At 45.0% G+C, this 12804-nt stretch overlaps 1 protein-coding gene across 9 annotated transcripts in view; it reads left to right on the top strand.

Annotated features, from left to right (window-relative positions):
* Frmd4a (FERM domain containing 4A) overlaps nucleotides 1-12804 on the top strand; it is a 579690-nt gene that overhangs the window by 399213 nt on the left and 167673 nt on the right. For all 9 annotated transcript variants that reach the window (XM_034509726.2, XM_034509724.2, XM_076939471.1 and 6 more), the window contains one exon: nucleotides 1916-1981. In XM_034509726.2, coding sequence (XP_034365617.1) covers nucleotides 1916-1981 — 66 coding nt within the window. The remainder of the gene's footprint in view (nucleotides 1-1915; nucleotides 1982-12804) is intronic.

Here is a 12804-nt window from a genome sequence, read left to right as displayed (position 1 = left end):
TTTTAAAGTACTTTAAAGTAGCATGTTAGATGGTTGTACACATTCCTTCCTAGGATTCACTCATATGTAATGATTCGAATGAGAGCTGAATGACTGTAGTTGAAAAATTACATCCGAAGTGCCTACACTGTGGCTATTAAGTGCCTGCTTATTATTGGAAGTTAACATTTCTGGTGTGACTTTTTTTTTTTGGATGAAAGAATCATTTCGACATGTTGGCATAGCAGTGTAGATTTCAATCTAATTTAAAATTGTACTGACTTTCATTGAATAGGGGAGCAATTGACATAAAGATTTAAAAAAAAAATATGATATCATCCTGCTAGGATATCTCATATGATCAAGGTTAATGAAGTCTCAAGTCTCAGAGGTGGACTTCTCACTGAGCCACCTCGTGCCTGAAGCCACCTGACTGGGCTAGTATTTGCAAACTCACAAGCCAGCTAGTTGAAGTTTTCCCTCTATTTTTAATCTGGTTTAACCCCTGTAGGATCTGAGTTATGTGAAACTTGGCTGCTAAGTCATTGTCATAACTGAGAGTCAAGAATCTGTTGAGATTAGGTATATCCAAACAGCAGTGGTGCTTAACTTAAATCCCAAAACCAGAGAGATCTGACACGACAGAAGGGTGGAAGCTGCCTTCTTCGGAGAAAGAGAGGGCATTTTCTCATGCGATTCTATGATACCTTTGGACTTGTTGATGAAATATTTCCCAGGGAATAAGTGGTATCTTTTCCATCCTCCCTGGACAAGGTGCACATGAGGACTCATTTAGGTAGGGTCTGCTTAAATGCATCCTTTCATCTGTTTGACAGAGCTGGTCCCTGGGGGAAAGAGAGGGAGGTCCTCAGAGAGGTTGCAGAGCAGCAGTCTTCAGCCTTCCTCATGCTGAGACCCTTTAATACAGTTCCTCGTGTTGTGGTGACCCCCAACCATAAAATTATTCCATTGCTGCTTCATAACTGCTACTGTTATGAATCGTAATGTAAATATCTGATATGCAGGATATCTGATATGTGACCCTTGTGAATGGGTCGGTCAATCCCCAAAGGGTTGAGAACTGCTCCCTCAGAATCCTGTAAGACACTGAGCTGGAAGAGGCCTATAGATCATTGAACCTCAACCGTGGTATTGGATCCAGCTAGTGAAAACCAATGACCATTTTTTCCTCCCAGAATTTTAGGGTAAAATCTAGCCATTACCAAAGTTCAATTTTGATTCTTAATTATATTAAATTGATACTTATATTAAAATAATGGCAATAGTCAAAGTCTATGACCCCAACTCTTACCGTTCCTTACCTTTATCTCTGCTTTGTATGTGTCTGTGGGTGCGGGCATGTTCGCGTTTATACAAGTGTATGGGCGTACGATCTATGAGTACTCACCCATGTGGAGGCCAGAGCTCAACCTCAGGTCATACTCCGTAAGATCCACCTGTTGTCTGAGGTAGGGTCTCTCTGGCCTGGGGCTTGCCAGGCGAGCTAAGCCTCATTTTTTAGAGATCAGCACGGGGGAAGGGTGGAAAGGAGGCACAGACTGGATCCTGAGCTTTGCCTTTTACTCGTGGTGACAGATACTGAAGAGCTAATAAATGCCACATGACCCCACCATCCTGCAGTATGTTCCGGGTGCACTTGCTAACTCATTTTACAACTGCTCCGAGGACTACAAACGCCTGAAGACTCAGACTCCATCTTGTGTGCCTCTGTCTAACAAGCTCCACCATAGTTGGTACACGGAAAGGTCTCCATAAATGTTTTCAGTCCAGCTACTTCTTGGCATCATATGGCCAACTCCTATTAGGGGAAGCCTCCTTGAAGGGCTAGTGCCTAGTGAAGTGCAGCCCACAGACCTTCAAGAACTCTATCCAGCTATTAGAGTTTTCAGTGACCGTTCGTTGTCTTCTCCCATAGATGACGGAGGGCCGTCGATGTCAAGTACATCTCCTTGATGACAGGAAGCTGGAGCTCCTAGTACAGGTAAGTCCTTCTGGGAATTCGTTCCTCGTCTCCTCTGTGACTAACGAATGTGTCTGCTACACGGTGGATTGGATGGTGGGTGGAGGGGGGTTGTCTCGTGTGCTTATGCCTCTGTCTACCACAACGTGAGTGACAGTGGCTGAGACACACCGAGGTGTTCTGTGTGTGTGTTATTTTTACTCATTCTATTTCCATGTACAGCTTGCTTCTGGTGTTCAAGGCCAGATGAATATATATATAACCTATTGTTAAAAAACGTCTGGAAGAGGAAATTTCTGTAGCCGCCAGTAGCTATTCTTTCTGCTTGGAAGGAGTTAACAGCATTGTAACCTAAATAACTCCTGGGTCTGAAACTGATGCAACCTCCCTCAGAGGGGAGAAAGTTCCTTCTTTTCAAATTAAGCTTTCATAGTATGTGAAGAAAGTAAAAGCTCCTGTGTCCTCCGTCTGTCCCTGAAGGGCTAACAGCCCCCTTTCTACCCCATGGCCTGGGTTGCTGTCACCATCAGTGGCAAACAATTAGAGAAACTAAAATGAGAAATCAACATATTTCTCCCCAAACTGAGAGCATGTTAAACAAACAAACAAACAAACACAGAACAGTCACAGAAGGCATCAGAATTCTGGGCCCTCGTTGTTTTCACCTGGCTCTTGAAAGGGCTGTTGCTTTACCCAGAGCCTAAAGGATGAGAGTGATGATGATTCCAAGCCAGGTTTAAGGACATTTGAAATCTGCTTCAATCCCAGTCTTTTATGACTCTATTGGTTTGATATTCTCTGATGTTGTTCTTAAGATGATCTCTCTCTCTCTCTCTCTCTCTCTCTCTCTCTCTCTCTCTCTCTCTCTCTCTCTCACACACACACACACACACACACACACACACACACGTATGTGTGTGGGCCCAGATTACAAACATCCACATCCAGCAACTGCATGGCATCTCGCCATGGAGACAAGGTTTCAGTTCCTCGTAGGGATGGAATGCTGCCTATATGCTCACTCTCAGCGCACGAACAACAATGCAAATTACACGCATGCAGACTTATCTCTCTGGCCTTGGACTTGCTGCTTGGACTTGAAAAATGACCCAATTACAAACTTTTAGAGTGAACGCCTTCAACAGGATTCCAATAACACAGCCGCTATAAATGTGTTATGGAAAATGGAGAAAGACTCCTAATTGCATCACATAGACAGCCATTATTACTCTTAGGCTGGTGGGATTTCTTGCTAGCCTTTCCTTAGTTACATGTTGCACAGTTGCAATTATAATATATGCATAACACTATGTACTTTGTTTTCCCTTATATCTGGGTCCTTCCTAGCATTTCCTATGTCACAGTAAGTTGTTATCTTTGTTAAGAGCTGCTTAGATTCCAGAAATAAAAAGATGATTGTTATCTAATCATTCACCCATTTAGGTGTGCATTTAAGGTTGCTGTTTTTCTGCCTTACAATTTTTCCACTATTACAAACAAGTAACTGTGATTACCTTGTCCTCATGTGTAGCTTACCTACACTCTAGATTTTGTCCTTATTACCTAATAAGCCCATGGCCTACAGCCTGGGATTTGATTTGGGTGAATGAGACGATATGGGGAAAATTGAACAGAATTTCTCAAGCAGAGGAGCCTTCCACTTGCTGACATTTGGCAGTTAAAGTTGTTGAGAATCCACGGAGGAGTTTATAACGAAGTGGCCTGTAGGGTGTGTTTTACATACTTTTCTGAAATTCAAGCTTGGGGGCTTAGTGCAGCCATCTTCTGGGACAGGAAATGGGACCACAGATAGCAGCCTGGTTACTGCTGATTGGCAAGCTGCTCTTGGGAAAGCATGAATGGCGACAACTGAGATGACCTGGCCAAGAAAAGCTTAATTACTGTCTCGGACTTTGAAAACAATTGTGTTAGGCAATCAGGAAAACGTATCCTGAACTCTACAAAGTCAAAAAAAAAAAAAAGTATTATGTTAGGCAATCAAGAGAAACTCATGTACTTCCCACCCTTTGGGGAGTATGCTTTCCCATTCGGTCCCTCTTCCTAGAACTCCAGGCTCCCCACATCTTGTCCCGTGAGCATGGCTAATTTCCATTCAGTCTCCAAACAGTTCATAGAGTCGAAGGACTTGGCCATCCTTAACTCCAATGGCTTCCACTGATCCTCTCTCTACTCCCCAGGATCCTCTCTCTACTCCCCAGGAGTCTGCACTTAGCTGCCCTGACCTGAGCTTCTCTCCTACAGCACAAATCACACCTCATTTGCATTGCTTGTATAGTAGCCATGTGTGATTGTAGGTGCCCAGTCTGCTGCCTGGCATGCAGTGTCACCAAACACTACTGCTGAGTGAAGGATGGCATGATCCTAAGGCATTTTCCTATTGCTTCCTTAGAGGACTTCTTGTCATAGTGCCAACTGCTTAGCTGAGGGTGTGGTTTTGATATACACAGTATGTACATGTGTATTATGTGCACACGCATATATAAAACAATTCCAAACTCCATGGCAGAGTGGGCCTCGGTATAATTGGGAGAAACACGGTTACAGCTATTGGACAAAAGCCAAGTTTAATATTTGCATTTCTCTTTCTTCTCGACAAGTTCTGTTGTCCAGCACTAGGAGAAGGAACCTTTTCCAAAGGCTTGTTCTCCCAATTCATGTGGCCCACATTTGCCTGGCAAGTTTTGTGAGAGTGACAGTCAGGCTCAGAGGAAGAACTGGTCTCCCTGTGTCAACACGACAGGTTGACACAAGTTGGCCAACCGAGAAGCATGCATCTGAAGTAGCAGAAATGATGCTGTCCTCGGCAGCCATTTGCCATGATTTCAGGAGTTCGAGCTTCACCTCAGACCTCCAGAAGCCTGTAAACCTGTAGTGTAACTGTTCAGAAGTAAGCTGACTGGACTTAACTGCTCACCGTCTCTTGCTGGCTATCATCAGCTCAGAGTGCTGGGAACCAGACAGCCACATAAATTATTTCATGCGATCACGTAAATTTGATCATTGTTAGCATAATATTTCCAGGAAAAAAAGGGGCCACATTTCTGTCATCGGATGCTTAACTTGTAAAGCAGCTTGGTATTACTGAGTGAAATCTGGGTGATTTTCAAATCCCGAATACTGTAGTAAATGAAACCTGGCCTCTGGTAGGGAGGACTAAAGTCAACAGAGCACCTGCCAGGGGTTTATCCTAAATTCCCGGGCAAAGTTTGGCACCCATGTAGCTCCTTATGTCCTTAAGTCCCCCTAGGAATTGCTGAAGAGGTGGCATGAGTATCCACGCTATGTGTGGGTACAGGTAGCACCCTGGTCACTCTCCAACTGTACTGTCTTGCTCTGTCATCAAAACTTCCTATCACTGACGTATTTCCTAAAAGTAAAAACAAGACAAAACAGAAAACCATCAGAGAAAGAGACCACCCCAGCCCGTGTCTCTGAGTCGGTGTCTTGAAGCCTCAGCATCCAGAGCTGGGACATCAGGCATGTTGTGTTCAGCTTGGCTTCTCAAGTTTTGCCTTCCTATTGTGGCTCCTTTAAAATTCTTTGTTTTTCCCCTGTGATTGGAATACATATTTGCAGGAGCATTTTAAAAGAAAAAAAAGGGGGTTTGGAGGGGACACTGGAGATAGTAATGCTTGGCCGTAATCTCTGCACTCAGAAGACACAGGAGTATGGATGTAGGCTTGAGACCCAGCCTAGTTTACAGTGGCCAGCCAGGACTTTTTAGCCAGACCTTAACTCAAAACAAAACACAGGAAAATGTGTGTAGTGCTGATGAGAAGAACTTAAGGGAGACATAGATGAATCTCCATATGCTGTAAGCCTATTGGTGGGCACTGGAAGCTGATCCCAGGGAAGGTTCTAGACCTTTCCTCAAGGGATGTCTTAGAAATAGACTTCATTTTCTGTAGAATTGAATGGTGGAGGTGTGGCTCTTCCTAGCATAGCTCCTGCAGGCTTAGGATACTGGACCATATCCCACTCGACAGGAAGACAAGCCAGCTCAAGGAAACAGACATTCCCTTCTCAGCCTGGACTACCTCGTCTCTCTGCTTTTCCCATTGCCTTTCATGAGTGGATATTTTGCTCTGCCAACTTTGTCACCTCACATAATAAAACTTTACACACTGAAGTCCTGTGCGCCTGCACAGATGGCCACCACTACTGCGACTGCTGCTGTGTTTCTGAAGTTTCAGTGGGATGGGAGACATCATGCTAAGGATAGCTGTGTCTGTCCCATCTAACCCAGTCTCTTGGTGGCTGATGGCAGAAAATTTCAAACTGTCCATTTCCTGTAAAATAGAGGAACGGAGAATACCCACGATTCTGAGAAGCAGGGAGACTCTAAGAAGTCGGTGTTTCCCAGCAGAAGTTAGGAAGGTAACAAGATGGTGCTGCCTGCCATTACTTTGTTCCTCTACTCTTGCAAAGGTCCCTAGGGCAGGAGCTTCTAGGGTCCTCGTGCTTGTAAGGCAAGAGCATTGCTCACTGGCTTATCTCCCCAGCATTTTCCTTTCCTCTGAACTCAGTTTCTCATCTAGGCATACCCAACCTTTTGACATCACGACATACACGGTCATCTACAATGTTCACATTTGAGAACCTCAGCATGGGGTCACAGGAAAAGAAAAACCACCAACTCGTAAAGTTTCACAGCTATCCTGAGATGCCTCTGATAGTGATGGGCTGAGGGTTTTCCACACCACGGGATGCCTGGTGTAAAGATCCTGATGTGGTAGAAGCGTGAGGTGACTGTTGCCTTCCTTGCTTTTCTGACAGAGACACCAGTACATATTAGTCCTAAGGGTTAAAGAAGTTAATGTGGGCTTTAAATAAAATAGTACTTGGAGACAAAGTTGACACACTGCCTACTATGGGCTAGGAAAACAGGTGTATAACTAACTTTTTAAACAATATGTCTGGATGTAATAGTGCCGCATAGAATGCAGACTTTGTACGTGCACGCCTACATACACGTTCATCCTCACAACGCTCCCCAGCCACGTCATAGATAACATCCTCTAAAACATGTGAAAGGATTGGTTTCTCCCTAGCAAACCAGAAACCAGGAATTCCCCCAAAGCACATGTTGCCACGAAAAGAAAAAAAGAAAGAAAGAAAGAAAGAAAGAAAGAAAGAAAGAAAGAAAGAAAAAAGAAAGGGCAAGTTGATTTCATGTCTTCTCAGCTGAACAGGGTGGGCAGGTGGTGTCTTCCGATTGGCTGGCTGACCCGTCTGCTGAAGCCTGGTCCCTATCTGCCATCTGCTTCCTTCTGTGCTCCGTTCACCAAGAGTTCCTGCCTCAGCCAAGGACTAAAGATGCATGCAGAGGCAAGGAGTAGACAAAGGGACTCAGCATCATAAACCTTCTGTCCTGAACCTCCCAGGCCACCTCATCAAGAAGAGCCAGAGGGGTGTAGGACAGCACCGCGGTGAGCTGACCTCTGCCTTCAGAGTGATTGCCAGCATCATTTATTAAGCTCTGTTCTGTGAATCAGGCATAGTACCAAATGAGCAAACCAGATGTCTCTCCAGCCCCTGGGGGTAGCCAATAATATTTAACATCTTAAAGGCACATGGTAAAGCAAACAAATGCGACGATAGAGTATAGACAGATGACGTGATGGTAATTCCATATGTCATCAAAAGTTCATTTAACAGCGTGAAGGAGTAAGAAACAGTTCATGAAGTATGCACACATAGATGAATAGTTTCCCCTTTGGGGAGGAGCAAGGAGATACCAACCCCCCCACCCCCATCCCACCCTATTCCCCCCTGCTCTCCAGCAAGGACTTTTAAAAACATTTGGGAGTGGGGGAGCTAGTGAGCATCTCTTTCGATCTGGAGAAGAACAAAGGCAGAGAAAGCCCAGTCTCCCTGGGGGATATGAGGAAGGGCGGAGTAGCAGGACATACCAGATTGATGCTACCATCTGGGAACTCCCTCACACTTACATGGCTCCCGAGACAGACAGCTTAGCCAAGCACAAGGAAGCACAAGGATGGAGAATAGGCTATTTCAGCATCTCCAGCCCCAGGGATGACTGGTTCAGGTCCTTGGTTACCTAGCAACACCACTATGGAGCTCCCATTCCCCCATGCCCTCCTGCTTCCCCTCGAATGCCCCATCTCTCCGTTGAAACTGATCTTAGGATCTTAGCTTGGTTTAGAAATCTACTCAATGAAAATTCCTGACACTTGGTTCAAAGTAGAAGCTGAAGGGGGAGTGAGCAAAGTAGGAGGAGAGTGTAGTAAGTTCCTTTCCTTGGAAGCTCTCTAAAGTTGCTCTCTGTCCTTTTATTTTGCCCTCTGGTTTTACTGCTAAGTCCTTCACAAAACCATTTCCACAGATCCTCTTGGGTAGTGCTGTAAGAGGACGCATACAGACCCTCACGAGAGGCCTGTGAACTTTGTGTTTCTTGCTAAGGAGGGATGAGAAGAGATGAGGTGAACAACACAAGCAAAGCCCACAGCCATACAGCACAGTTCAGTGGAATATGAATAATTTTGCTGGTAGAGTAGACAAATAAAACACACACACACACACACACACACACACACACACACACACACACACACCTGTGCATACCTTTACCAGAGGTTTGGAAATAGAGAGGAGAAGCTGATCTTTATGGAAAGAAACATTAGTGACAAAGAAACCCAGGGGTTAACAGGGTTGGTACTGGTTTGCATCTATAACTCTCATGTTGATTGTAATACATTGCCCATTCAGATACTAGTTTACTAGGTATATATGCTAGGCAACCAAAGTCCTGGACTAGTCATCCCTGGGGCTGGAGATGCTGATATGGGCTACTCTCCACCCTGGTCCTTCCTTGTGCTTGACTGAGCTGTCTGGCTCTGGAGCCATATATCTGTCCTGCATATACCACGATTCTATGGTGATTCAGCTGACCTTCACTTTGGACTAAGAATCAGTATCTAGAAATCATAAATGACTATTTAGGCTATGTCACTCTGTTTTAGTTACTGCTCTATTGCTGTGAAGAGACGCCATGACCCAGACAATCTTATAAAATAAAGCATTTAATTGGGGGCTTGCTTAAAGTGTTTGAGGATTGGTCTGTGATCATTATGGGAGGAAGCAGACAGGAATGGCACTGGAACAGCAGCTAACAGCATTACATCATAGTCCACAGGCAGGAGAGAGAGAGAGAGAGAGAAAGAGAGAGAGAGAGAGAGAGAGAGAGAGAGAGAGAGAGAGAGAGAGAAACAGAGAAACAGAGAAACAGAGAAACAGAGAAACAGAGAAACAGAGAGCAGAGACAGAGTCAGACACAGAGACAGAGACAGACTGGGCCTGGTGTGGGATTTTGAAACCCCAAAGCCCATCCCCAGTGACACACCTCTTCCAACAAGGTCACACCCATTCCAACAAAGCCATAGTTACAATTCTTCCCAGTTTTACCAACTGGGAACCAAGCATTCAATTATAAGAACCTGTGGGACCATTCACATTGAGATCACCAAACACTCATTACAAGTTTCATCACCAGTGGTTCTTGTCCACAAATGGACTGTGTGTCATTGCTCACTCCATGGTGGTGTGGACAGCTCTCCTTTTGACAGCATTTCTACCCATGAACCCCGTCCTGTCTGGTAAGGAAAGACTCGGGGAGACATGTGGAGGCATACGTACCCATTTTGATGGGACTTGTCACATCTAGAATGAAGAGGGATAGAAGTCTGATTCCCAGGGGGAGACAGCATCCTCAAGTATGACAAGGAGTAGAGGAAGGGACAGAAAGTGGTTCTCAGCCACTCTAGAGTTTCTAGACTGTTCTTTCCTTATACAGTAAGTTCTCAGCCCTTAAAGCACTGTTCCCCCATCTCCTCACTTAGCACAGAGCTAAGTATTAACGCCTCCCAGCTGTGTGGATAGATTTCAAACCCTACACAGCCCTGTCACATTCCCTCTTGCAGGTCTCTGTGACAGCCTACCTGAGTGGTGTCTCCACCTCCACACTTAACCCTAGTACCTAGACCTCTCCTCGTCACATCTAGATAGTGTCCTCTTGCATCTGCTCCCAGAAGGAGCCCCAAGTCTCCAATCAACCAAGTGCCTGCGCTCATGGCTCCTTTGTCTACCCTCATCCCGACATCTTATTAGTTTTTCCCTTCATGGCCTTTCCTCTCCTGGGCAGGGGACACCCCAGGGCAGACACAGTGCTCCCTACAGGCTTACGGTCTGTGAGGGGTCCTGAAGCAGTACTTCTGAGCCTCCATGTATCTGGCCACCCACAGTGTGTCTTAACACAACACTACCTGGTCGTTTTTCTAGAAATACTTCTCTGTGACCTACTCAAAAGCTACTCAGGAATTCATCTTATTTGACTTTCTCCTTTGGTTCTGAAGTCCCTCCATATCCAGCCCATATCCTGTTAACAGGAAAGTATCAAACAGGTGAAGAAGGACTTACCCTGTGGTATTACAGTCACTGCCCGAGATTTCTAATTGCAGTGAATTGGCTCTGTAATTCAGAGTAAAGGCAACCACGTGACTTTTCTATAGTCTTAGACCAATGGTTTTCTGAACTATTTTTTAGTGCAAAGTCCTTTGTCTAATGCTCTGTAAATAGAGGAGATTTAACCCCACACACTTGTCCCTTGTCACTAATAGAGTCTTAACAGGGACTAACCTGTAGCATGAAATATTTAAAAAGGCACCATCCCACACTAATGCAGGCTACTGTCTTGTCCCCAGCAGTCTCCCCACTTCCATGGCTAGCCCCATGCAGCAATTGCCCCTCTCTAGGTTCTTTTGCTATGGATTCTGCTCACATTCCCAGCCATCCACCCCCTGAGGTTAATGGTCACAAATCCTAGTAAACTGGTAAAATCAAAACTCTAGAGGCTTGTAATTTATCAGTCAGGTTTATATCAGTAAATTCTCAACCCACAAAATGCCCTCACAATAAACTCAAAACTCAATTGATATAAACACAAACTACACACCTGAGGGGGCAAACACACCCTATTTATTATTTAATCATTTACCTACGAAATCTCCAATACTTAAGGCTCCCAGGACTGTGTAGTTCTGGCTCTTCTTCCTCTCCTATAGGTTCCATCTTGTCTCCTCCTCTCCTTCCCTTCCTCTCTCCTCTCTGTCTCTCTGTCCTCTTTCTAAAACTCTCAACCACCTTCCTTTTGCACTGCCCAATCACAGGCTCTCAACTTATCTTGTGCCTGCCCTCACCTGCACATAGACAGCAATCCACATTGAGTCAGAAATTAACATTCTACTTAGATACAAGAGGATAGAAAATTTAAATGGTCCTTTATGTAAATATATGCAATTTATACATAGTTCAATGCAAATTGATTTTTAATCACATATGCCGTCCTTCAAATGTTTTGGGAAATTGTATGCCATTGACTTACTGTTATATTAGCTAATTTAATCAGCTACTACTTACTTTTGTGCCTGAGCCTATTCTAAAAGCTCAGTACGTGCTGAACCATCCAATCAGCCCCACCACTCTACAACGTTAGATGATTGTTAATGTTCAAGAAAAGAAAGATAAGAAAATCAGATAAGAAAATCAGGGCACAGAGAGCCTGTGTGACTTACCCGGAGTTTCATAGCTGGTAAATAAATGGTAGAGACACAATTCAGAGCCAGGCCTTCTACCTCTAGAATAAGAAACACGCTCCAGAATGTTGAGACCGTACCCATTTAAACCTGAATCTGGCACTTAGTAACTCTAGAATGTTGACCAGTTGGGTAGCCTCCTTGAGGTTCAGTATCTCTGTCTGTAAAAAGGAACATTAGCGCCCAGCTCCTTTAATCTTATCAGTAAATCAATGCTAATTTGTGTCTCATGGACTTGGTTCTGAGTGAATAAATCTGTGTCATGCTAAGAAGGTCCCCGGGCACTTAGCAGGCATCTCTCCACAGAAACCCAAAGCTTAGGCTGGACCACTTGGTAGCTATGGAAACCTGGTTAGTCCCTTTGCCTTTGCTGCCTCATCTGTAAAATGGGAATGTTAGCCTTGGCTTGGTGTGTGATGTAAGTAGACAACTATGGAGTGTTACGTTATTTGTAGGAGTGTTATTTCTAATTACCTTGCCTTCCATGTGATTCTGCTTGAGACTTTCTGCAGTCTTTTGTAGTGGGCAGGTAGGATAACTAGACAAGTAACAGGCTGACAGTCCATCAAAACACACTAACCGCCTGACAATTATTACCTGATTCTTTCACAGATACTGGTCACCACTCCTCATCTGTGGGGCCGTGAAAAGGTGTCTTGGTTTTTGGTGTGGCATAGGCCTCGAACCCCGACCCCAATGGGGAAACAGCAGGTGTTTGGCCACGCCCCCCAAACCCAGGGTCCTGACACGAGGTCTAAGACCTCCATTTAACCTGTGCCTTGCAGTCACGTAGGGGTATGCAGCTCCTCCCAAAGAGGTATCACCTAACACAGGTAGAGGGCATGACTACAGGCTTCAGCCTCAAGATATTTCCATATTAATGAGGTACCCAAAAGCCAGAGGGCATAGGTAATTAAGTATTCTTTTCCCAGTCCTCCCTCCCTCCCTATTTAAGTCAGGCCCACCCTGGCCTAAGTGGGGGGGTGCACATCCAGACCATATATCATCCCCATGTCAATAAAGCTCTTGGAACCCCCAGACTCGGACTCGTGTTGGGGCCTGCCGTCATGCTGCCTAGTGGAAGATTTCTCTGCCTTCCAGCCATGGAGGTGCTGTCCAAGCCAAGGGAGTAGAACAAGCGAGCACTTCCCATGGGGCTCCTCCAGAGCCCTCTCTTTTCCCTTCAGTCTCTCTTTTGGAGCGCAGGCCAGC

The sequence above is a fragment of the Arvicanthis niloticus genome, chromosome 8 (genome assembly GCF_011762505.2).
Source record: "Arvicanthis niloticus isolate mArvNil1 chromosome 8, mArvNil1.pat.X, whole genome shotgun sequence".
NCBI classification, from domain to species: Eukaryota; Metazoa; Chordata; class Mammalia; order Rodentia; family Muridae; genus Arvicanthis; species Arvicanthis niloticus.
This window is presented reverse-complemented; position numbering and strand designations above follow the sequence as displayed.